The sequence below is a fragment of the Equus asinus genome, chromosome 2 (genome assembly GCF_041296235.1).
Source record: "Equus asinus isolate D_3611 breed Donkey chromosome 2, EquAss-T2T_v2, whole genome shotgun sequence".
In the NCBI taxonomy this organism is placed as follows: Eukaryota; Metazoa; Chordata; class Mammalia; order Perissodactyla; family Equidae; genus Equus; species Equus asinus.
This window is the reverse complement of record NC_091791.1, coordinates 114961920-114987817: the sequence shown is the minus strand read 5'-3', so window position 1 is coordinate 114987817 and position 25898 is coordinate 114961920. Positions and strand designations below refer to the sequence as shown.

The 25898-nt window shown below is 45.0% G+C and overlaps 1 protein-coding gene across 1 annotated transcript in view; it reads left to right on the top strand.

Annotated features, from left to right (window-relative positions):
• TRPM1 (transient receptor potential cation channel subfamily M member 1) overlaps window positions 1–25898 on the top strand; it is a 103522-nt gene that overhangs the window by 11642 nt on the left and 65982 nt on the right. The window contains exons 3-8 of the mRNA XM_070496799.1: window positions 14771–14850; window positions 19419–19614; window positions 20905–21118; window positions 21783–21907; window positions 22722–22893; window positions 25299–25473. Of these exons, the coding sequence (XP_070352900.1) occupies window positions 14771–14850; window positions 19419–19614; window positions 20905–21118; window positions 21783–21907; window positions 22722–22893; window positions 25299–25473 (962 nt within the window). The remainder of the gene's footprint in view (window positions 1–14770; window positions 14851–19418; window positions 19615–20904; window positions 21119–21782; window positions 21908–22721; window positions 22894–25298; window positions 25474–25898) is intronic.

Here is a 25898-nt window from a genome sequence, read left to right as displayed (position 1 = left end):
GACGCTGCTTTCAATTCCTTTGGGTATATGCCCAGAAGTGGAATTACTGGATCATATGATGATAAGTCTATGCTTAATTTTTGAGGAACGACCATACTGTTTTCCATACCGATGGCACCATTTGAAATTCCCACCAACAGTTCACAAGGGTTCCAATTTCTCCACATTCTCACCAACACTTGTTATTTTCTATTTTTTTTGATAGTAGCCATCATAATGGTGTGAGGTGGTATCTCACTGTGGTTTTGATTTGCATTTCCCTGACTAGCGATGTTGAGCATCTTTTTATGTGCTTGTTGGCCATTTGTTTATCTTCTTTGGAATATATCTATTCAAGTCCTTTGCCCTTTTTTTTTTTTTTTTTTTTGCTGAGGAAGATTCACCCTGAGAATTCATCCACTGCCAGTCTTTCTCTTTTTGTATGTGAGCTGCTGCCACAGCACAGCCACTGACAGATGAGTGGTGTAGGTCCATGCCCAGGAACCAAACCTGGGCTGCCAAAGTGGAGCACACCAAAATTAACCATTAGGCCACTGGGACTGGCCCCCCTTTGCCCATTTTTAAATAAACTTGTTTATGTTTGTTGTTGAGTTGTAGGAGTTCTTTCTGTAATCTGGATATTAATCCCTTATCAATTTATGATTTGCAAACATTTCCTCCCATTCCATAGTTGTCAGATATCTGCATTTTTAACAACTTCCCCCAAACCACACTTTGAGGAAAACTGGCATAGATTCTGTGGATCCCTTTCCAGAAGCAGGTTTCTCATCCAGGTTCTACCTAGGGGCTGGGCCCAAGGGGAGGAGACAAGGAGAAGGGCTGGATCCACTCAGCCCCTGGTGGCCTATTCTGGGAGAGGGGGCAACCCTGACCTGAACACCCGCCAGAGAAAGGTCTCGAGCACTGGAAGGAGAAGAGGCCTGTAAGAGTGCAGTTTCTGGCCCCCAGAAACTGGTGGCTTCCCCTAGTTACAGAGCAAGGCATACCCCTGTGCATTACCTCCTTCAGAAGTGTGATCCCAAAAAGCAGGGGCCTCCCCTGAGTCTCCCTATAATGGGAAAGACAGGCCACTCATATCTGTGAGCACAGCTTGTGTTCAGAAGTGCCTGCCTGGCTTCCCACATCTGCTACCTGGGCAGGCATGTGACTTGAGGGAGCTCTCTGCTCAGCTGGCTCTGCCAGAGCTGGGGCTAGAAGCTGACCTTGGCTGCCTTCCCTTCTCTGCCTTTCTCTCTCCTGCTGACCATCTTAGCTAGTTCCCCATTGTTCACTCCTCTCTCCACGCTCAGTAGAGAGCCTCAGCTGGAGGACCAACACTCGTGTTCCTTGCACATCAGCCCTCCTTTGCAACCGGCACAGCTTTCTGGGGGGTGGAAGGGTTAGATATCCCAACACACAGCCCATTTTTGTTTCCTCTCCCCCTCCAAACTGTCCAAGGTAAGTGGATGTGTGAGTTGGTCCCACAAGGCCTTCATTCCAGGATATCACAATATCAGTCCGGGTCTGGGGTCTTTCTCCGCATCTGTGAGATCTGAGGGTCTGTCTTGTCAATAGTGAAAAGAGATGAGCAAATATGAAAGCAGGCACGGTCTGTGTGGTTGGCCCAGCTGTACAATGAAGTATATCGATCGCTCTGCTGCAGCCTTCCTTTTGTCGTGTTTCGGTTTGGCATTTTCTCCTAATTGTCTATTTGCATTTGCTTAGGGCTAACTAACAACCACTCTGCATTCTACCCAAAGGTCAGCAGCCCCCTCACTTCCTGTGAGATCAGCCTGGCAGGCGGCATGTGTGGGGAGTGCTCCCTGCGTCTGGCCAGCGCCACCTTGAATAAGACATTATCTTACGCGATTTGACTGCATCGAGAACAACAATTTCAAAAACAAATGGGCATGTGCTCACATTGTAACAGCAAAACCCAGACACTTTTGGTGAAATCCATACAGTAAATTCTGGTGAAATTTTGTCTTAGTCTGTTCGGGCTGCTATAGCAGAATACCACAGACTGGGTGCTTAAACACAGACGTTTATTGCTCACAGTTCTGGAGGCGGAAAGTCCCAGATCAAGGGGCTGGCAGGTTCAGGGTCTGGCAAGGGCCTGCTTCCTGTTTCACTGACGGCCATCTTCTCCCTGTGTCCTCACATGGTGGAAGCGGCGAGGTAGCTCCCTGGGGTCTCTTTTATAAGGGCACTAATCCCATTCACAAGGGCTCTGCCCTCTGAACTAACCACTTCCAAAAGCCCCACCTCCTAATACCGTCACATTGAGGGTTAGGTTTCAACATATGAATTGCCGGGGAGACATTCAGTCCAAAGCAACTATCTTTTTACAAGTGTAGAAAAAAATGTGATCTTTTTGTAATTGGGAATTAAAACTACTAGTTAGCGTTACAGATGTATGATGCCATCATTTGCACTCACAGCTTTAAACATACATAAATCTAAGATGGCAACCAGCAGTGTTATTGGAAAATTAAAATGTTAGTGACGCTGCAAAAAACACGAAGGGTGTGACTATGAGGCTGGACCCTCGGAGCTGGCTGCAACCGAGAGACCCTGGACTCAGAAGCTTCCTCACATTGGTCAGGCATCCTGGGCACATTCTCTTTTTCCTTTTAAAATCGGCTATATTTTTCCTTAGAAAATTAAAAACACAATATAGACAAGGAAGAAATTAAAGAAAATATTCTGCATCCACTACCACAACCACAAAGTTAACAGGTTAATGAATTTCCTTCCATTTTTCCTAGCCTCATTCAGTCACCCCTTAAAAAAAAAAACTTCATAGCAGCATTATTTACAATAGCCAAAAAGTGGCAACAACCCAAATGTCCGTCAATTAATGAATTCATGCAATGCAGTGTCACTGCAGCATCAAAAGGAGTGAGGTACTGACACCCGCTACAACGCGGGTGAACCTTGAAAATGTCATGCTAAGTGAAAGAAGCCAGACACGAAAGACCACATAGTGTGTGATTCCATTTATGTAAAATGTCCACAATAGGCAAATCCAAAGCAACAGAAAGTAGATTAGTGGTTGCTTAGGTTGGGGTCAGGGGGCGGGAGGAATGGGGAGTTACTGCTAAGGTGTAAGAGACTTTTTTTTTTAAAGATTGGCACCTGAGCTAACAACTATTGCCAATCTTTTTTTTTTTTCTGCTTTTTCTCCCCAAATCCTCCCAGTACATTGTTGTATATTTTTAGTTGTGGGTCTTTCTAGTTGTGGCATGTGGGATGCTGCCTCAGCGTGGCCTGACAAGCGATGCCATGTCCTCGCCCAGGATCCCAACCTGTGAAAGCCGGAGCCTCCAAAGCAGATCCCGCAAACTTAACCACTCCGCCACAGGCCAGTCCAGTAAGGGACATATTTTAGGGATGATGAAAATGCTCTAGAATTAGATGGTGGTGATAGTTACACAATCTTGGGAATATACTAAAAAACGACTGGCTCACCACTTTAAAAGGTGAATTTTAGGGTATGTGGATTATATTTCAATTTTTTTTTAAGTACAAAGGAAAAGGTCACCTCCTTTGGCCTAAGGATCCAGCTCTGTTTCCAGGACTCCAGTCTGGAGGATTGATCCCAGTGTCCCAGGAAGGACCCACCCCTGGATAGAAGAGGGCTGAAGATCGGGGGGAGAGGACATCCTGGAACAGGGGAGGGTGTCACTGTGACGACGCCCAATGTTTCCTCCAGGCCAGCCCTGTCTCCTCCAGGGGACCTTGACAATACAGGACAGGAAATTAGGTCTTAAAGCTCTTCCAAGCACTGTCATTCAAGTCTCACACCAATTTATAGCACAGACATGGGGGACGTTATCATGCTCATTTTACAGATGTAGCAGCTGTGGCCCAGAGAGGTGAGGGTCAGGCAGGGTGGGCTCAGCCTGGGGCTCCCACCTGTCTTCTTTGCAATGTGTGGTGGGGTCTGGCCTGAGAGTCTCCCTGAGGGCCCGAGCAAGGAGTCCCAGTCAAACCACCCAGAAACGGCCTGTTGGACAGGCCAGGGCCTCGCACAGTGGTGGGGGTGAGTGAGTGGAGGGCGGAGCAGGAAGGAACCATTGTGGGGCTTTTATCCTTTGTGCACAGGAAGATGGGTGTTTTGCGCCAGTGCTTTGGCGGGAGGTTGTTTGATCCTCTGGGATGGAGAGTTCCCAGGCACGCAGGTGCTGCCGCAGGTGGGGCCCGCAGGTGCCCCCCGAAGCCAGGCAAGGGCAGGTGCGGGGTGTGTTTGGGGACCCACAGCCACCTGCAGCTGTGCGGGGACGTCGGCCAGAGTTCCCACGTCCCGCCGGAAGTCAAGGTTTTCACACTCCCATCTCCCTCTCGGTTAATAATAGCAGGTAACTCTTGTCTTCCTACAAGGGTCAAACCAAGTGCGCGTGTGGGCCACATGCAGCCGTGCTCTAAATAGACACATGAGACAGGCGGTTTCTTTCGGCTAAATTGGTCCACAAATCAGTCATTTCACTGTGGGGTATGCTGTTAATTTTGGCCCAACAAACAGACACTGAGTAAACAGAGACTCGCCTAGCCGTAAACCAGCTCTTACTTTGGAAAGCCACTTCCCTCCGGGGCATCTGCCCAGGCCAGAAGCCACGCCCTGTCGCCCCGCCCCCTCCCCAGTCTTCCCAGCCCTGCCCTCCCTCCTTCCTGTCGCCCCGCCCCCACCCCAGCCTTCCCAAGGGTGTCCCTCAGCAGCCTCCTCCTCCCTCCTGCACCCCTCCTTATAGGGTCATCCCCCTCCGTGTGTCTAAGGTCCAGAAGGTCCTGACTGCTCGGCTCCCACCCCTTCCCAGCTCCCCTTCCCGGAAGCTTCTCACGCGTTGATACTGGCTGTCTACGCTTCCTCAGGCCCTCTGCCCTCAATCTACGGTCAAGTCCAGAGGATGATACAACGATGAGCATCTGGGAGACCACCACCCAGATTGTACAAAGGTTACCTCGGTCATGTTTATAGCAGATATTTCTTTTTTTTTAATCAAAAAAAAAAAAACAAACTAGCAGACCGCCCACTTCCCATGCTCTTCAGCCCACTGCCCTCTGACTCTTCTCCCACAAACTTGCCTGGCCCATCGTGGACACATGGTCCTTGGCAGAGAGGCCATCGAGACTCCCGGGACACTGCGTCTGTCCTCCACCTCACTGGGCTTTCTTCTGCAGCCTCTTCCTCTGCTCCTCGGGGTTCAGTGCTGGGCCTCCTTTCTCTCTTCTGTCTGCAGTCTGTCCGTCAGCAATCCCGGTGATTCCCATTATTTTAGACACCACCCACACACTGAGTCCCAAACTCCTGCAACCAGCTGCTATGGGAACCTCTGTGTACCTGGAGGTCCAGTGGGCACCTGGAGCCTAAGACATCTACAGCAGAGTGCTTGACTTTCCTCCCCAAACTTATTCCCGAGCTGCCCCACCTCTGTAAATTGCACCACCAGCCACCCAGTCCCAAAAGCCAGAAACCCAGGGGTCATTACTGCGTTCCTCCCCTTCCTTCATCCCCATCAGTATCCGGTCCCATCCCTTTCCATCCACCCCCACTAAATATCTCCAGTCTGCCCACCCTGCTCCACCTCCTCTGCTCCCAAGCTAGTCTAGGCTTCCAACATCTCTTGCCTGGACCACTCCAGTCTTTCTACTGGTACCCTGCCTCTTCTTTGCCCACCTATAATCCATTCTCATAAGATCATGTTACTCCCCTGCTCACCAGTTGCTGTGGCCTAAAGTTCCAGCAGAATGTGCCCCACCTGCCTCTCCAGTCCCAAGTTAGACCACATTCTTGATCCATGCTCCTAGGCAACCTCCCCCAGCTCTTCCTGCCACAGGGCCTTTGCACATGCTAGTCCTTCACCCTAGAATTATCTTCTAGTCTTTCAGTTCTCAGTTTAAATGTGTAACATGTTCAGCAAAAACTTCCCAATCTAACAAGACGACCCTTGTCCCCGGCCCACATGCACATCCCCTACTCTATCACACTCTTTTCTTTATTTCCTTTATATTCTTACCTCAATCTCCAACACTCTGGTCTATTTGATACCTTGTTTGTTACTTGTTAGCTGACCACAGTGGAAGCCCCATGAGGGCAGGGCCATGACTACCTGGCTCACCTGCACCCACAGCCCATAGCCCTGCACCCAGTCCCATGCCAGCCACATGGTGGGCACTCACAAAACACCTGGAACATGAATAAATGGCAGCCTAGTCTCTGCTTACACTTCACTTATCAAGAGAAGCCCCCACTAAAACATTCGTCTCATGGAGGGCCCTTGCCAGCCCCTCCACAGCCCATCCCCATCCTCCTCAGATGAGGGGTGGCACAAGGAACACGCCCTCTCCCCTCCCTTCCTTCACCTTCCTGCTCCTGGCACACCCCACCCCCTCAGCCACCCCGTTCCCCTCCCTCCTTGCTCCACTCTCCACACCTGCCCTCACTCCGGCTGCTTTGCCAGTGCTGTCCCACCCACCCCACCACTCCCTGACCCCAAATGCCTTCCGTCTTCCATCCACCTTTTCAAAGCTTGCCCGTCCTTTCAGGCTTAGCTCAAGCCCCTTCCTTCCTGCACTTACCCCCTCCGAACTCCCAGCACCTGTGGTTTTTGAACACCAATTGCAGCCTTGACGTTAGACTGCCTCTATTTCTGTCATGCATCTTACTATTGATAAGAATAATGACCAGGACCTCCATGTAAATCCAGTACCTTGCAGATACTGTACAAGTGTTATCCCTGCTGAGGCTCAAAACTATGCAAAACAGTTCCCATTTCAGAGAGGAGGAGGACTCATCTCTGAAAGCCAAAAGGACTTGGGGAGCACGGTGGCGCAGTGTCCCCTCACTCAGACTCAGTGGACAGACTCCCCAGTGGGACGGGCGCTCCTGCGGGTGGGATTGTAGTCCCCAGTACCAGTGTTTCTGTTCCTTGCCCCAAGGCGTTTAAAATAACCCCTTCTGATGGCCAGAACTATTTCGGATGAATGGCCACTATGTAACCAATGAGGGGAGGGGCTCTAAGGGGTTTGTAGTGAACCACAGGAGGCTCTGCTGCCTTTCATTTCACAAGGACATGCTTTGCAAGATTTCATGGCTCTCTGTTATTACCTTTGCGCCACTCAGCCCTGGAGCGTGGTTGGCAGGAGGGGAATGAGGAATGTCTGACTAAAGGGTCCTCCACCCATTGCCTTTCAGCTGCATTGGTAGCTCTGAGCAGCCATTCAGGAGGCCGAGCTCCTCCCCAAGGTGAGCACAGACTATCTTTGGATGACCTGGGTTACCTCCCGTCTGCTCTGTGTGTGCGCCCCTAGGTGACTGTGGGCCCAAGGGACAAGGCTGCTGTAGGCAGTGTTGATAAGGCTGAGTGGCCATGGCAGTGCTCCACCCAGGCAATTTACTCGTTCATTTAGTCATTATAGGATACTGAGCGCCTCCTCTCTGCCAGGCACTCCTGGAGGCACTGGAGATATAGCAGAGAACTGAACAGCACTGCAGCTTTCGTGGCTTTTCTGCGAGGAGAGGGAGGAGAGAAGAGAAGGAGGTCAGTGGGATGAAGTGTGTGAGGGACAGGAAGCAGGGGTTGAGAGTAAGATGGGGAGTCAGAGAGCCAGCTCGAAGAGGGAACATTTGAGCAGAGACTGGAACACTGAGGGCATGATTTGTATGTCTCACTTCCCCAAAAAAGACTGCAGGCAAAGACTGGCTCTTGTACCTCTTGTTTATCCTCAGAAGATTCTAGAACATTTCTGGAGACTCAGCAGTAACTTGGAATTTTGAACCGAGGATATTCTTAACTAAACTTTAACAAAATCAATAGGCAATATGAAAGCAAAGGTCTTTTTTCCCCAAGGGAAAGTGTGTTAGTCACATGCTAGCTTTTTCATTAGAAAAAAACGGATTTTCGGTGAAGCAGAGGGAAGTGGGTTGAGCCTGGAGTAGGCTGTGGACACCAGCTGCTGCACTTGCCCGGGGCCACAAGCAAGGGCTGGTGCTGGGCACTCTGAAAAGCCCTCCTCCTGAGTTTGGGGGGCAATATGCAAGGCCGATGCTCCCGGAGGGGTCACAGATTCCCTGCACCTGCGCCAAGGAGATTGGGGACACTCAGTGATGGAGGCATTTAAAGGCTGCCTGTGACAGAACAAATATTAATAAAAACAAGAGGCACATTACTGCTTTCCAAGCTCGTCACCCACCTCAGCATATTAAATCCTGGAGGGCAGGTGGCCTTTCCCCCTTTTGATGATGTGGGATCTAAGCCTCGTTGTTCAGGCGCTGGACATTGGTTTTCTGATTTCCCACACTGTGTTGGCATGGGTTTCCTGGGAAGTACCCACCTGCTGCTTTTTTATGCTACGGAGGCAGAGGGGGCGGGGCCTAGAGAGGGGGCGGGGGGCGAGGCTGGGAGAGGAAGGGGGAGGAGCAGGGGGCGGGGCTGTGCTGAGAGATGGAAGAGCATGCCTGGTCACGTCTCTATAGCCTTTAGAAACATTCCCATCTTGCCTTGTCTTTCCTGGCCTTGACATTTTTTTTTTTTTTTTAGATTTTTTTTTTTTTATTTTTTCCTTTTTCTCCCCAAAGCCCCCCAGTACATAGTTGTATATTCTTCGTTGTGGGTCCTTCTAGTTGTGGCATGTGGGACGCTGCCTCAGCGTGGTCTGACGAGCAGTGCCATGTCCACGACCAGGATTCGAACCAACGAAACACTGGGCTGCTTGCAGCGGAGCGCGCGAACTTAACCACTCGGCCACGGGGCCAGCCCCTGGCCTTGACATTTTTTAAGAATATACGTCGGTTATTCTGTAGGACGACCCCCAATTTGGGTTGGCTGAGGTTTCTGCCGGATTAGATTCGGGTTATGCATTTTTGGCATTTTTATTCTTCTCAGTGCATTTCAACAGTAGGCTCGCGTGAACACTTGTTCCGTTACTGGTGACGCTCACATTGTTTTAGGCGGTGTTCAGCAGACTTCTGCACCGTCAAGTTCCTGGTTTCCCCTCGTAATTAGTAATATCTATGGGAGATACTTTGAGATTATGTAAGGGTACTGTTACTCTTCAAACTTCTACCACTGCTTTCAGCGTTCATAAAGATTCTTGCTGGTTGCCTCATGGTGGTTTTCTAATTGCATGATTCCTTCTGCATGTGTTAGGTGACCGTCCACTGGAAGAAAGAGCTTTCCTGTGTAGCCCGTGCATTTTTATGTGTGGATTTGTATCAGTGTGGATTCATGGGTCCTTATTTCAGTCAAAGGGTTATAATTCTTTATTGTGATCATTTATTTTCATGCTCAAGTTATCCCAGAGGAAGCCAGGGAAAACCCCTTCAGAGTGCCTTCTGGATTCTTTTGACAAGTTCCCATGTCAGAAGTAAACACTTCATTACTTTCTGGCACAACATGTTCCAGGCTCTTCTTGCAGTTTCCCTGCCCCGGCCGTGAATTCAGTCATTTCTCTAAAGAGCTCAGGTTTCTTTTAGCAAAGAATCATATTTAGAAACTAGTATTTGAGTACTAAGTATACTCATTGCTTTCAGAGTGTTATTGCTCCTAGGCCCTTTCAGTGGATAGAGCCAGGCAATACATGAATGGATATGCACACAGACATGAGTACGTATGTGTGGTAGGCACATGACCCCAATGACCCCAGTCTCCTGATATTCATGCCTTATGTAACTGTTGTGTGGGTCTCAGCCTATTGAAAATGATGCTTTCAGGGGCTGGCCCCGTGGCCGAGTGGTTAAGTTCGCGTGCTCCGCTGCAGGCGGCCCAGTGTTTCGTTGGTTCGAATCCTGGGCATGGACATGGCACTGCTCATCAAACCATGCTGAGGCAGCGTCCCACATGCCACAACTAGAAGTACCCACAACGTAGAATATACAACTATGTACTGGGGGGCTTTGGGGAGAAAAAGGAAAAAAATAAAATCCTTAATAAAAAAAAAAAGAAAGAAAGAAAAGGATGCTTTCAGCTAGGAATGCCTGAGGCACTCACCTGGGCCTGTAGTACTCGTAGGGAGCCCCTACCAACATTTCCCCTCACTGGGACTATTGTCGTGACTAGATGAGCCCTTGTGGTTCTTATTATGGTTGCAAGACGTACTTCAGCAAACACCGAGGGAATTTTGAGGAGTAAGATTCATTTTTCACAGGCCCTAAAGGGTACATGGCACACCGGAGGGCCAACACAGCGAGGTTGTGAGGTATAGAGAAGAGTGTGGACCTGGAACTCTGCCTTTATTAGGGTCTGAGGGTAGGGTGTCTAGGGTTTCGAGGGTTCACTCTCTATTGGATAATTTAAAGCATAAGAGCGGGAGTTAGAGTGTGTGAAGGGAGAAGCAGGGTCACTCAAGTGGTCAGTCACCTAGGTCACCCAGAGCTTTATGAATGAAGGAACTTCGTGGGTGGGGATGGCCTAATTCTTTTCCTGACTGGTTTGCTAGTAGCTGTGATAGTGTGTCTTAGAGCTGGTGATAGTTTATTCAAAATGGGTGTCTTTTGAAATGGATGCCTCAGCAACCCAAAGCCTAAAGTCAGGCAGTTAAACTACAGTCATCCTCTCTCCTTGAGTGTGGCTAGACCAGGTGACTCACTTCTAACGAATACAAGAATACAATACAGCAAAAGTGATGGAATGTTGCTTAAGATATTAGGTTATAAAGAGGCTGTGGCCTCGGTCTTGCATGCCTCTTGTGCTCCTCACTCTGGTGGAGGTCATCTGCTATGTTATGAGCTGCCCTGTGGAGAGACTCACGTGGCAGGAACTGAGGGAGGTGTTGGGCCAACAACCCTGGAGAGGGACTGAATCTCACCGATAACCACGTGAGTGAGCTTGGAAATGGATCCTCCCCAGTTGCATTCCTTCAGATGAGACCACAGCCCCCACCCATAGCTTGATTGAATCCTGTGACAGACCCAGAGTCAGAAGCACTCAGTGAAGCCACATCCAGTTGTCCACAGAAACTGTGAGATGATAAATGTTTGTTGTTTTAAGCCACTAAGTTTTGGAGTGATTTGTTATAGTAAGCAGTAGATGACTAATACAATATACTGTATCTACTTGGGGGGTGGGGGTGGGGAGTGTGGAGAGAGGGCCCACACACACCTATATCTGTTTTTATATCTGTCTATCTCTACATATTACAAATATGGATTTATACTAATAAGTTCAGTTTCAGTCCAATGCTACAGGGACTCTTTCTAACCTTCCCCACTTTCCATACTTATAACTCCCTTCTCCAACAATGAGAACCCCAGCTCCCATTATCCACAATATGCTGATTTATTTGTTCAGTCCTAGCATATACAGAAAGTAGTTTCAGAATTGCTATCCTATGTCTCTGTGGAAAAGTAGCCTACTCATGGGAGTTCAACATTTGTTTAGAGTTCTTGTTGTCTTTAGTCAAAGGAATATAGTCCAAATACTGTGAACTCTGTGTTCTTTTCAAAAACAAAACGGTGTACTGTCTCAGCTTCTCCGGGAAGTGAGGAGTGAAGTGCAAAAGGTATAGCATGTTTTCTTCCCAGACAGCAAAGGCCCTGCTTGGCTGTTTTGCACCGGATTGTTGTAACTTCCCTGTAAGAAGTGCTGGGGGCAGGGACTTCAGAGGCTTACCACTCTGAGCTTTCTCCTCTGGGCCGATGCTGCCCTTTCCTCTCATTAGCAATGTAGTTTTCATGCAGTCATTAAATTGTTTGGAGAGAAAAGTGTACGGTGTTGCTTTTTGAAGGCCCCTGGGGAAGGTTTTGAATTATAATCACTCTCCTTATTCAAAAAGAAGCCAAGTGACCAGCTGACTCTGACATCTCCCCAGAAAGGCTCCATTTGGGTGGGACTCACGTGTTCTTCCAAAAAGATGGAAACCTGGATGGGACAGTCTTTGCACGGCAACAACTTGGGCCAGAACTCTCTGTGGAGCAGCAAAAGGGGCATCAGGTCCTTGACATGACCTCGTTGGGGAAGACCTCTGTGTCATTGGGTTGTCACTGTCACCCTCCAAGGAGGCGGCATCCACAGAGACAAGGGAGCCCCCAGATCAGCATTGCTGCCCGGCGTGGGGTTGGGGGGGTAGAGGGCTGGTGGGGGCCTGGGAAGGCAGCACTGAGCCTCGTCCCACTAGACACCTCAGGTGACAGGTCACAAGTCACACTATGATGTGCCCCTTGGAGACTCTAGGAGAGTGGCCAAGGACATTATGCTCTGCCCTGCATGGCTTCTCCAGGATCTGACTCTGATTTCTAAGGTTTCCCATGCTAGGCCACTCCATTTCCTTGTGTCTGCCAACCTACCCCGCTACGACCTCAGAAACATACACACCCACACACGTTATATACACACCATATAATACATACCACACATGCCACATGCATAACACACACCACACATATTGCATACATCCACAACTCATCACATGTATACACGCCATACATATCCTATCCTACACAAATACAAACCACACACATACACACCCATCACACATGTACACACATCACACCACACACACATCCATATACACCATACACTCTACACTCATACACCACACATACATCGTACACACACACACGAACCTCATATATAAATACATCACACAAGCACACACATCACATGTATACAAATGCCACAACACACATTGAGCCAGGCCCCAAGGAGATAGAGGGAAGGGTGCTAGCTCCCTGGGAAGGTGTGTGAGCTTTTCCCAGCCTCCCTCTGCTCCAGGAAGCATCCACGCTGCCCCCCACTTCAGCACATGCAGTCTCCACCCCTCATCTGACATTTCCAGGTGGTGGGAACGAAGCTCACCCTGAAGTTTTCTCCTCAGAAGTCCCCACAGCACCCAGCACAGTGCCTTGTACAAACAGCATCTTCAACAAGTGGATATAGATGGATTAGGGCTCAGCAAACGAAAGTTGATAGCACTTAATTATCAGAGTGACAGGACTACAGAGGGTTTGCCTGTTTTTTAAAAATTTGTTTTATTTTACTTTTTTCTTTCAGGCAAACGTTTTATATTTTTAAATAGATAATACATTTACATACTTCAAAATCTAAAAGGAGAAAACTTATGTCCACACAAAAACCTGCACATAGATGTTTATAGCAGCTTTATTCATAACTGCCAAACTTGGAAGCAACCAGCTTCAGTGGGTGAATGGATAAATAAACTGTGGTACATCCAGATGGTGGAATATTATTCAACACCAAAAAGAAAAGAGCTATCAAGCGATGGAGAGGCATGGAGGAAGCTTAAATGCATATTACTAAGTGAAAGAAGCCAATCTGAAGAGGCTACATACCATATGACTCCAACTATAAGATATCCTGGAAAAGGCAAAACTGTGAAGACAGTAAAAAGATGTGTGGTTACCAGAAGTTGTGGGGGAAGAAGGGATGAAGAGGTGGAGCACAGAGGATTTTTAGGGCAGTGGAAACACTCTGTATGATTCCATAATGATGAATACATGTCATTATACATTTGTCGAAATCCGTGGAATGTACAACACGAAGGGTGACCCCTAATGTGAACTACAGACTTTGGGTGGTAATGATGTGTCGAAATAAGTTCAAAATGTACCATTCTGGTGAATGATGTGGATAATGAGAGAGGCTATGCATGTGTGGGGGTGGGGGATATACAAGACATCTCTGTACCTCCTTCTCAAGTATGTTGCAAACCTAAAACTGCTCTAAAAAAATTGTCTTAAAAAAATTTTAAAGGGCACCAAGCCTGTGGGTATGTCCTTCCACTCACATCCCCCAGGCCTCCAGGTCCTTTCCCTGGAGGGCACCAGTGTTGGCTGCTTCTTGTGAACGCTTCCCAATATGTTGTGTCCATTTTCAAGCAAGTATATTTGCATACGTACATTTCTCCCATCTAACAGAATGACAGTACTCTAGAAATTATTCCATCTTGCTTTTTCACTTACTACAGCTCCGTGGTCTTTCCCTATTGATATAGAGAGAATGTCATACTTTTTTTTTTATAGTTGCAGAGAACTCCATTGATAATGTTCCGTAACACAGATAAAATTGCCTACTGATGGACAGTAGGTGACTTCCAGTCTTCTAATATCACAAACAGTGATGCAATAAATAACCTTGGGCATGTGTCATTTTGCACGTGGTCAGGTATATCTGTAGAATAAAATCCTAAAAGTGGAATTGCTTGGTCAAAAGGTATATGCTTTGTAATTTTGATAAATTATTGCCAAATTGCCCTCGGTAGAGATTGTATCAATTTCCAGCTCCAGCAGCCATGTTATATGAGTACCCGTTTCCTTACAACCTTCAATATTTTAAGTTATAAAAATAACATCCAATGACTCTGAATACCACTTAGAGAGTCCACTTGTAAAATTCCTACGGTGTGTGGGCGCCCGGAAGTCTGGAGAAGATGAGGTTCTTGAGAGCAAAACAAAGACCTAATTGGAGACTTGCAGACTTTGTCAGCTTCTGGTAACTCACGTTCCCACCAGAGCTCCTCTGGGCACCGGCTTACTCCACGGGGGCATCCTTCCCCGCTTTGCAGACTTCAGCTTGCATGCAAAGCCTAGGTTTTGTAGCTCTATGGGAATCATGAGCTACATACAAAACTTACTTCCAAGCCATTCCTCTTTAAAGGAACCAGAGCTAAGATCCTTAAAGACTTGCATCCATTTGCATGATGATTGGCAGTGTCTATTCAGATTTTTTGGGCAGACTGCTTGTTAATGGCATAATAATTTTATAAAAGCAAAAGAATGAATTCTAATGATGGCTTGGGGATATATTGGTCTAATTTCCACTTCTTTCTCTTCCAGGGACAGAAAGCTTGGATCGAAAGAACCTTTTGCAAACGGGAATGTATCTTCGTAATTCCCAGCACTAAAGACCCTAACAGGTAATTTGGAAGCCATAATTAAGACCTTATCCAAACCAGCATTTGTCCCCCAATTGCCAGTAACTATTCTTCTAGTATTTGTGGGAGGGGGAAAAAGAGTCAAGAAGGATGGCCGGAATCTATTCCCCACCTGAGTCATTAACCAGGGAGTCACTTGGGCTAATAAGTTCCTCTGTAAAGATGCAAATAGCCTTGGGAAAGAGTTACTGTCCGCTACTCACTTGAAAGTGAACTCTCATAACCAGATGGGCCCCCAGTTTTCCTCTTAGTCTTGGTGAGATGAAGGAGCTGAGGGCATTATAATGACAGATTTCCAGGACATCTTCTGGACCTCTTTTTTAGAGTTTCATAACGTGTTTAGATGAAAAGGAGCTTCCATCACAGGAAAGATCTGAGTGATTAAGTGAACTAGATGTAACTTTATGAAAGGATTTACTTTGTACACAAAATGTCAAACAATGTCCCTCACTTACATGAAAATGCCCCTGTTATAAACTAAACAGAAGGCCTTCTAAAGCCGTGAAAGTGATCAGAGATGAATTTAGCTAAAACTTCTCATCCCTGAGGGCAAAAGCTGTGAGGCTGAGTTTGGAGGGCTGCAGGGAGTGATGTATCTGTACTTTCACCCAATGTGAAATCCGTGCAGGTAGGAGCCCTGACACAGGGTGCAGACTCCTAGAGACCACCTGATTCAAGTTTATTTGACACATACAACTCCAGCTCCCCACATCGTGAAGCTCGGCCCCCTTCACCACCACCCTGTAGATTCCTCTCTTTGCTTAAAGCTCAGTGATTACCCCCTAAGACAAGAAATACCATTTTGGGACAATGCCAGTGACCCTAAGAGTCTTCCTTTTGTTGCACCTAAAGGTCTCTCCTTATTTCAGTGGCACCGAGACCCTCCTTAATGGAAACTATCTATGCCAGCCCTCCTTAGCACCTGCCAGCACTGCAGCCCCCCACACAGCCAAGTAGCTAAGCATCAGAAGAGATAAAGAGGGACATTTTATAATGATAATAGGATCAACCCATTGGGAAGATATAACAATTATAAGCACATACACACCTAATAACAGAGCACCAAAATGCATGAAGCAAAAACTGATAGAAATAAAGGGAGAAATAAATAATTCAATAATAATAGCTGGAAACTTCAACTCCTCACTTTCAATAATTGAGAGAACACCTAGACAGAAGTTCAAAATGGGATAGAATACTTGAACAACACTATACACCAGCTAGAACTAACAGATATCAGTAGAACACTCCACCCAACAACAAAATATACGTTCTTCTCAAGGGCATGGGGAACATACTCCAGGATAGATCATATGTTAAGCCATAAAACAAGTCTCGACAAATTTTAAAGGATGGAAATAATATAAAGTATGTTCTCCAGCCATAATGAAATGAAATTAGAACTAAGAAATCAAAAGGAGGAAAAAAGTTTGGAAACTCACAAATATGTGGAAATTAAACAACACACTCCTAAATAACCAATGAGTCAAAGGAGAAATCAAAAAAGACATCAGAAAATACTTCAAGATAAGTGAAAATGGAGACACAACATATCAAAACTTGTAGGATGCATTTAAAGCAGATCTGAGAGGAAAATTTATAGCTGTAAATGCCTATTGAAGAAAGAAGAAAGAAATTAAATAAATAACCTAAACTTCCACCATGACACACTGGAAAAAGAAGAGTAAACTAAACCTAAAAGAAGCAGAAGGAAAGAAATAATAGAGAATAGAATGAAAGTTAATGAAGTAGAAAATTTTAAAATAATAGAGAAAAATCAATGAAACCAAAAGCTCATCTTCTGGGGGCCGGCTTGATGGCACAGTGGTTAAGTGCATAGGTTCCACTTCGGTGGCCCAGGATTCACCAGTTCGAGTCCCGGGTATGGACATGGCACCACTTGGCAAGCCATGCTGTGGTAGGCATCCCACATATAAAGTAGAGGAAGATGGGCATGGATGTTAGCTCAGGGCCAGTTTTCCTCAGCAAAAAGAGGAGGATTGGCAGCAGATGTTAGCTCAGGGCTAATCTTCCTCAAAAAAAAAGCTCATCTTCAGAAAAGAGAAACAAAATTGACAAACCTTTAGCTAGATTGATGAAGAAAGAAAGAGAGAAGGCTCTAATTATTATGCTCAGAAATGATAGGACATTACTACCAATCTTATAGAAATAGAAATGAGTATAAAGGAATACTATAATTTGTATACCACTGACAATAAATTAGATAACCTAGATGCAATGGATTCCAAGACTCAAATTCTTAGAAAGACTCAAACTATGAAGCTGATACAAGAAGAAATATACAATCTGAATAGACCTATAAGAAGTGAAGAGATAGGACTAGTAATCAAAAATTACCCGCAAAGAAAAGCTTAGGTCCAGATGGCTTCACTGCTGAATTTTACCAAATATTTAAAGAAGAGTTAAGACCAATTCCACACAAATTCCTTCAAAAAATAGAAGGTGAAAGAACACTTTCCAACTCATTGTATGAGGCCAGTACTACCCTGATATTGAAACCGGACGAAGCCATCACAAGAAAGGAAAACTACAGATCAATATCTCTTGCGAATATGGATGCAGAAATCCTAAACAAATACTATCACCAAATCCAGCAATATATAAAGAGAATTATACAGCATAACCTACTGGGATTTATCCCAGGAATACAAGGTTGGTTTCACGTCAGAAAACCAACTAATGCAATACATCACATCGATAGAATAAAAAACAAAAAATCACGTGATCATCTCAACTGACACCAAAAAAGGATTTGACAAAATCTAACACCATTTTATGATTAAAAAAAAAAAACAGAAAACTAGAAATAGAATAGAGTTTCCTCAAACTGATAAGAGTCATCTATGAAAAATCCATGGCTGGGGCCAGCCCAGTGTTTAAGTTTGCACACTCTGCTTCAGCAGCCCAGAGTTCACGGTTTTGGATCCTGAGTGCAGACCTATACCATGGCTCATCAAGCCATGCTGTGGTGGCATCCCACATACTAAATGGAGGAAGATTGGCATAGATGTTACCTCAGGGCCAATCTTCCTCACCAAACAAAACAGAAAAGAAAAGAAAAGAAAAATCCAAGGCTAACATTATAATTAATAGTGAAAGATCAAATGCTTTGCCCCTAACATCAGAGATAAGGAAAGGATGTCCACTCTCACGACTTCTATTCAAAATTGCACTAGAGGCTCTAGCCAAGGCAATTAGGTAAGAGAAAGAAATAAAAGATATCCATATTGGAAAGGAAGAAGTAAAACTATCTTTATTGGCAGATGACATAATCTTATATATAGAAAATCCTAAAGAATCACTCAAAAACTATTATAACTAATAAACAAGTTCAGCAAGCTTGCAGCATATTAGATCAATATATAAAAATCATATATACTTCTATATACTTGCAATGTACAATATGAAAATGAAACTAACAAAACAATTCCGTTACAATAGCATCAAGAATAAGATAGTTAGGAATAAACCTAACAAAAGAAGGGCAAAACTTATACTCTGAAAAGTACAAAACATTGTTGAAAGAAATTAATGAACATTTAAATAATTAGAAAAACATTGCATGTTCATGGATTGGAAGACTTCACCTTGTTAAGATGGCAATATTCCCAAAATGATCTCCAGATTCAATGCAATCTTTATTTGAATCCCAGCTGGCTTCTTCGTAGAAATTGACAAGCTGATTGATATGGAATTTGCAGAGAACCTAGAATAGCCAAAATAATCTTCTAAAAAAAGAACAAAGTAGGAAGACTCAGATTACTTGATTTCAAAGAAGCGTGGTACTGGCAAAAGGATAGACAGAGAGACCAATGGAATAGAATTGAGAGTCCAGAAATAAACCCATACATCTGTGTCCAATTTATTTTTCAGCAAGGTTGGAAAAACCAGTGAAGAAAGAATAATCTCTTCGTCAAATGGTGCTGAAAGAACTGGATATCAACATGCAAAAGAATGGATTTAGACCCCTACCTCACACCACATATAAAAATTAACTCAAAATGTATCAAAGACCTAAATGGAAGATCTAAAACTATAAAATTCTTAGACAAAAACTTAGGAGTAAATCTTCATGACCTCAAAGTTGGCAAAAGATTCTTAGATATGACGCCAAAAGCATGAACAGCAAAAGAAATATACTTTCAATGTTACTCGTGTAGAGAAATGTTCTACTAAGGCACAGAAGAATTCAACAATATTGAAAAATCCTGGAAGGTCAACGGTATATCTGCAGAGCATGACTGTACTTTGTCACAGAATGTTCAGTAATTGATGCCCACATTGAAAAGAGTGAAAATGTGTTCAGTAAGGAAGGGCATCTATCCAATGGGTTTAAAACAGACTGGTATCTAAATAGATATGCATTGATTAACTGGAAAAAGCCATCATAAGGGGCATTTATGTCCCCAGTTAAGCTGGATAAGTAAGGTGTTAGTCTGCTCCTGTTCATGTGCTACTCTTGTGTTCAGGTTAACCCATCTTAAGGAGAAAAATGTTATAGAAAGACTCTGCTTTGCCTTTGTTTCCAGGTGTTGCTGTGGCCAGCTCACCAACCAGCATATTCCCCCTCTGCCAAGTGTGACATCGAGCAAAAATGGAGAAGAAAATAAACAGGTGGAGACTCAGCCTGAAAAATGGTCTGTTGCCAAACACACCCAGAGCTACCCAACAGATTCCTATGGGATTCTTGAGTTCCAGGGTGGCGGATACTCCAATAAAGCCATGGTAAGAGAGGCCTTAGAAAGGGAGGCCCCAGGCCTGCAGCTTCCAGCAGAGGCCCAGCCGCCCAGACCCCCAGACTGTAGACACACGGTCTTCTTTCAGGGGTGTGGCTCCATCTTCCTAGATACTTCATTACAAAGACAACAAATATGTCTACGCACTCAGCTTTTTACCCATGAGATTTGGAAACGGGGCACTATTATAGAAAACATGTAGCGTCCCTTACATCCATATGAACATTGTGACTCCACAAATCATGCTCCAGCCCACTCTGCAACCATACTCATCATGCCATGTCCAGTGAGGAGAGAGAAACTATGTTGTTTTTTGAGGTTGTTTAGGGTTTTGTCTTGTTTTTTCTATCTGTGAAGCTTCAACCCCCCTTAAATGGGTTAGGAGTGTCCGGAAATATTTCCCTCTGAAGTTTGTCCACAGCCTCCCTGGGTCTGCGTTCAGCTGGCCCAAGAAGACCAAGGTCTTTCACATTTGCATGTAAACAGGGAGTGCCCTCTGCCTTTCTGATGAGCCCTGCCAGGGAGAGAAGGTGTCAGTACTGTGATCCCTTTTAGCTAATTCTGAATAACATTCCCTTGTGCCCAGTTAGACCATTTTTGCAATTTCATTTTATTTCACTGGCCCAACACCGTTGTTCAAACAAAATTCAGTAGAGTTCCAAATACCACAACATAGAGTCTTCTAGAATGCTACACTATATACTGGCAAGACACAAAGAAGCAGTCCACAGGAACCAAGGCATCTGACCATTAACCTCTTCTTCACCTTGAGGGAAAGGTCAAGTCCAGAGGTTGGCCCAGGATCCCCATTCGCAGCACCCACTCAATGTGGCCAGTTGTCCACTCCCTCAACAACATCCTGTCCAGCTTCTGGGGCCAGGGTTCATAGCTGAGCAGCTGTGGAATTTATTCCTTCAAGATTAGAGTTGCCAGGTAAAATACAGGGCTCTCAGTTATATTTGAATTTCAGATAAACAATGAATATTTTTTTTGGATAATGCCCAAATATTGCATGAGGCATACTTGCACTCAAACATTTTCTGTTGTTCATATAAAATTCAAATGTAACTGGGCGTCCTGTATTTTTATTTGCTAAATCTGGCAACCCTTCCAAAGTTCCCTTCCATCACTCGGCCACCAACTCACACAGAGGGCCCCAGAACCCTGAGGGAAAGAAAGCCAGACAGCTCTTGCTTAGACAGGAGCAATAGCCCTGCTCCCCTGTGACACAAGAGGCAAAACCCAGCACGGGTGCTGAGCGTCACGTTCTCTTTTGCAGTATATCCGCGTATCCTATGACACCAAGCCAGATTCACTGCTTCATCTCATGGTGAAAGATTGGCATCTGGAACTCCCGAAGCTTTTAATATCTGTGCACGGAGGCCTCCAAAACTTTGAGATGCAGCCAAAGCTGAAACAGGTCTTTGGGAAAGGTCTGATCAAGGCCGCCATGACCACCGGGGCCTGGATCTTCACTGGGGGCGTCAGCACCGGTAAGAGCAGGCCCTCTCCCTTGCTGTAAACGTACAAATGCAGAGCTCATCGTAGTTCCTAAAGAGCTTCCAAATAATTAAGATCAGAAAACAAAACATATTGCGTCCATATTGATAATATTTGTGACAGAAGTGAAATCTTATTCAGTAGCTTGTGTTTTTTTTTGGTATGATATGAACATGGTCAACATTTCTGGCACCCACTATGTGTCATTCCCTGAACTGAGCCCTGTACAAGCCTCATTTTCAGTGAGGCTCTCAACAATCGTTTCCTCATCATGCGGGAGAGGAAACTGAGGCACAGAGAGGTTGTGGAACATGCCAGGCAGTCTGGCTCTTAACTTCAGCTAAATGCAGCCAAGGACTGCCAGAGACCCCAGTTACTGCCAAACTTAGGGTTTGGAAATGTGAAAAGAAAACCCCTGCACATTTGCTTTAGGTTTTGTTTTTGTTTTGTTTTCCCTTTTCTAGGGGCTAATGCAGGATGACTAGTTATTATGAGCTCAGATTGTCAGTGTATTTTCTTTTAATGGTGAAGATCATTATCTCTCAACTCCGTGCCATAGAGAATGGAGTGGCTCAGAGAAGCGGGTCCCTAAAGTTCATGAATGATGGTATAATGGGAGGTAAAGAGCCTAAAAATACGACTTATGGCTGCTCACAGGTGTCATCAGCCATGTAGGGGATGCCTTGAAAGACCACTCTTCCAAGTCCAGAGGCCGAGTTTGTGCTATAGGAATTGCTCCGTGGGGCATTGTGGAGAATAAGGAAGACCTGGTTGGAAAGGATGTAAGTGTTTTCTCACCAGACATTGGCAACTTTTTTTAATCAAAGTCTTTATTCTGAGATAATTGTAGATTCAACTGCAGTTGTAAGAAAGAATACAGAGAGGTCCCATATACCCGTTCCCTTTTCCCCAATGGTAACGTCTTGCAAAGCTATGGTATAATATCACAACCAGGATACTGACATCAGTACTGTCAAGATGCAGAACATTTCCATCACCACCACGGTCCCTCACACTGCCCTTTAATATCCATACATAATTCTCTCCCACCTCCCTCATCAAACCCTGGCAACCACTAATCTGCCCCTCACCTCCATAATTTTATCATTTCAAGAATGTTATATAAATGAGATCCTAGAGCGTGTAACCTTTGAAGATTGGCTTTGTTGTTTGATTGATCCAGGTTGTGTGTAACAATAGTTTGTTCCTTTTTATTGTTGAGTGGTATTCCATGGTATGGATGTGCCACAGTTTGTTTAACCATCTATCTGTTGAAGTGCATCTGGGTTGTTTCCAGTTGGGTATCACAAATAAATCTGTCATAAACGTTTTGTGTAAATGTAAGTTTTTGTTTCTCTGTGATAAATGCCCAGGAGTACAATTGCTAGGTTGTCATTATCTAAAATAATTTATTTTTTCTAATTTAATATAGAAATTTGTGGGGAAAAAATCCTTCAATAAAGAGGATAGAGAAGTGAGAGTAGGTTTAAGTGCACAATTAGACGAAGCAGTCACTACATACATATATATTCTTGCTTACCCTGTTAGTCAGTATCTAAGTTCTGCAGCTCTGATTTGTGTTGTGCATTTTGTCAGGTAACGAGAGTGTACCAGACCATGTCTAACCCTCTAAGTAAGCTCTCTGTGCTCAACAACTCCCACACTCACTTCATCCTGGCTGACAACGGCACCCTGGGCAAATATGGCGCCGAGGTGAAGCTGAGAAGGCAGCTAGAAAAGCACATCTCTCTGCAAAAGATCAACACAAGTAAGTTCTGATGAAGGCACAGGGCTGCTGCTGCCAGCATGGAAAACCAGGCTGAAAAGGAAACTGCCCAATGGTGTGTAGAGCCTTAACCTTAATTCTTGTTGGATCAACAGAAGATGACTTTCCTGGGCCCTTTACCTTAGCCACTTACCAAATTGCACTCATTGAGCTGTGTTGTGATGCTTTGCTCTAAGTTTACAAGGAGGGTTGACACAAGAAACAGCTCTGCAGCAGTTGTCATGGTGATGACATTGCCCACCATGTTGTCCAATGGTCCTTATTCCCTGAAATTACTGTAGTGATTTTTTTAATGAGGAAAAAGGAAAAGGAAAAGGAAAAAAAATTCTCACTCAAAGACTTAGTATGATTCCTTCAATCAACTAAGTGTTATGTGATCATTAAACTAAATATCTCTGTAGCTCTAGGTCTCTCACCCAGACTAAGATGGGCTGGGTGGGGAAACATCTTGAGAAGGCTGCAGGAGCCATCTGCTCCCGACAGGGCACTGCCTGTGCTGGTCCAGGTGGCTCAGCCCTGTGGGGAGCTGCCACCATTGGGAGAATGCTGAAGTCAAGCTAGAGAGATAGGAATGAACCTCAACCAGATGAAGTACTAATAACAACAAGCTAGAATTCAAATAACTGGTATAATCTCTTGACACATGTTCATACTCCAGCAATTCTTATTGTCAAACAATTGTTAAATGATCTTAAAGAGTATTTTGTTTTTTACCATTACCGGTAGGATTTTTGTGAAAGACAATCTAGGCCTGGAAAATGGTCACTTTAAAGCATAATTAAAAGGACTGAGACTGCGCGCGTGGTTGGAATGGGATGGCTAACTATGAAAAGTTGTGGATTTCTAAGAATCAGATCTGTGTTGGTAAATGGTTGATGACTGAATTTTTTGTTCTCACATTTTTTATTTTCCTGGACTTGGCAGTTTTCACACTGCCCGACTTCACCTGGCCATGTGACTTGTGGGCTTCCCTTTGTCATCCTTTGCCTAGGGCTCTGAGTGGGGCAGGGACTGCAAAGGGGTGCTCAGTTGTCACCTCTCACAGCACGGAGCTTCGGGGAGTCCAGCCTAAACCAAGAAGGACCAATTCTCTTGGCCAGGGGCTGGTACAAAGCAGAACCCTCAATGCATATTTGCTGAAATGAACTTTACTGAGATCATTCTGGTAGGAGAAGACAAACTTGTTCAAAATTTTAAAGAGTTCTTCGCTATAGAAATGCATTGTGGACGCAAATCAGAAACTCTAAGTTCTCTCACTTGAAATTCTTAGATCTTCTCTTAATGCGTGCTAGGAGATTTTATCTAAAGGCCTTCAGAAGTGTAAGACCGAGTACGCTTCTCTTACTTGCCATTTGTTAGTGTTCATCAGTTAACTCCCATCACAACTAATGGACGCTTGGTGAGACATGCTCAGAATATAACGTCATGGCCAGTTTGGGGTAAAACTGTAAAGTAGGCAAATTTGTCTCTGGGGCTCCTCCACTCCCACTGTCTTCCCTTTCCAGAATCCCAGGTTCCTGGAATCATCCTGCTGCCCAGAGCCCATCCTGCTGGTTCTGCCACCAAAAGTTAGCCTGCTCTTACTGTGTTCCTACAGAGTCCTATTATCTGACAGAGACAGAAGGAGGACTCTGGGAACAAGATATTAACTGATGGGCTAATGCTGGTCCATGTGTTTGCCCTCCCAGATAACTCATTGCCTATTCCAGGTACAGGAGGCAGAAACAGCTACTACAACATACTACATTTGTATGCCACTTAAATTTGACAAAACACTTTGATGTAAAATATTTTCTTATATTTTTTATCTATTGCTCCTTTAGCAGATAGAGGAGGCACTGTCATGGTTCCTCTTTTGCAGATGGTCATCTATGGCTCACGGCAGCTTGGCAATGGGCCCAATTTAATAAGACTAATACCTGAGAGGCCAGTAATTGAACTGAGCTCTCCTATTGCTGGTCCAGATCTCCTTTCACTGTGTCATTCTTTAAGGGACCGCCACCCAGGATGGGAATTTCACCTTGGGCAGGGCAGCAAGGGAGATATTTTTTTAGCAAAGGGAATCTTCCAACGTTTCTCACATCTCACCTTGAAGTAGCCCATATGCCAGGTGAGTTATACATGGAGTTTAACCATATGTGTTTCAGAAAGCTCATGATTTATAGGCTCTGGTTTTTCCAATAAGACCATAATATGGAGTTTGAATTTTAAAAATGAAACAACCATCACTTGACTAAATTCCTTCACATCTCTTGGTGAACACCAACGCTGTACGGAGCATTCATCCAGTCATTAAGGTTTCACTCTTCACCACATTCCAGACATTCAAATGGGCCAGCAGATAGGGCTGTGACCTGTCTGAACGGCACATGTGGTGTGTATTGCAGGACTGGGGCAGGGTGTGCCCCTCGTGGGCCTCGTGGTGGAAGGGGGCCCTAACGTGGTTTCCATCGTCTTGGAGTATCTCCTAGAAGACCCACCAGTCCCCGTGGTGGTCTGCGACGGCAGCGGACGAGCCTCGGACATCCTGTCTTTTGCACACAAGTACTGTGAAGAAGGAGGGTAGGATTTTGACGTGTTACGAAGGGTGGGTTTTTAACTGCCTTCTTGTTACGCCAAGAAGAAAACCTTAAGAGATACGTTTAGCCATTCCAAAATGTTAAATAAGGGAGATTTACTAGATTTCCTCTCCCATTTCCCGAGGTCAGCATGTGAGGGAGCTGTCAAGAGCGTGATGTTTCTTAGAGAATTCTTTCTCTGGGGGAACGCACTCTCTTCCAACTTCATTTTCCCTTATAAGGTTTTCAACGAGCCTGGAATTTAGGACAAGTGTGAACGCAGGTTTTGACTATGGTCCCTTTTTGTCTTCTATCCCGGGATACCTTCCAATGGTAACATTTCGAATCAAAGATACCAGACGGACGTAGAGATGTCTGATTTATTCATGGACAAATTTAACTTATGTTGTTTTTTCCTCTTGTGCATTT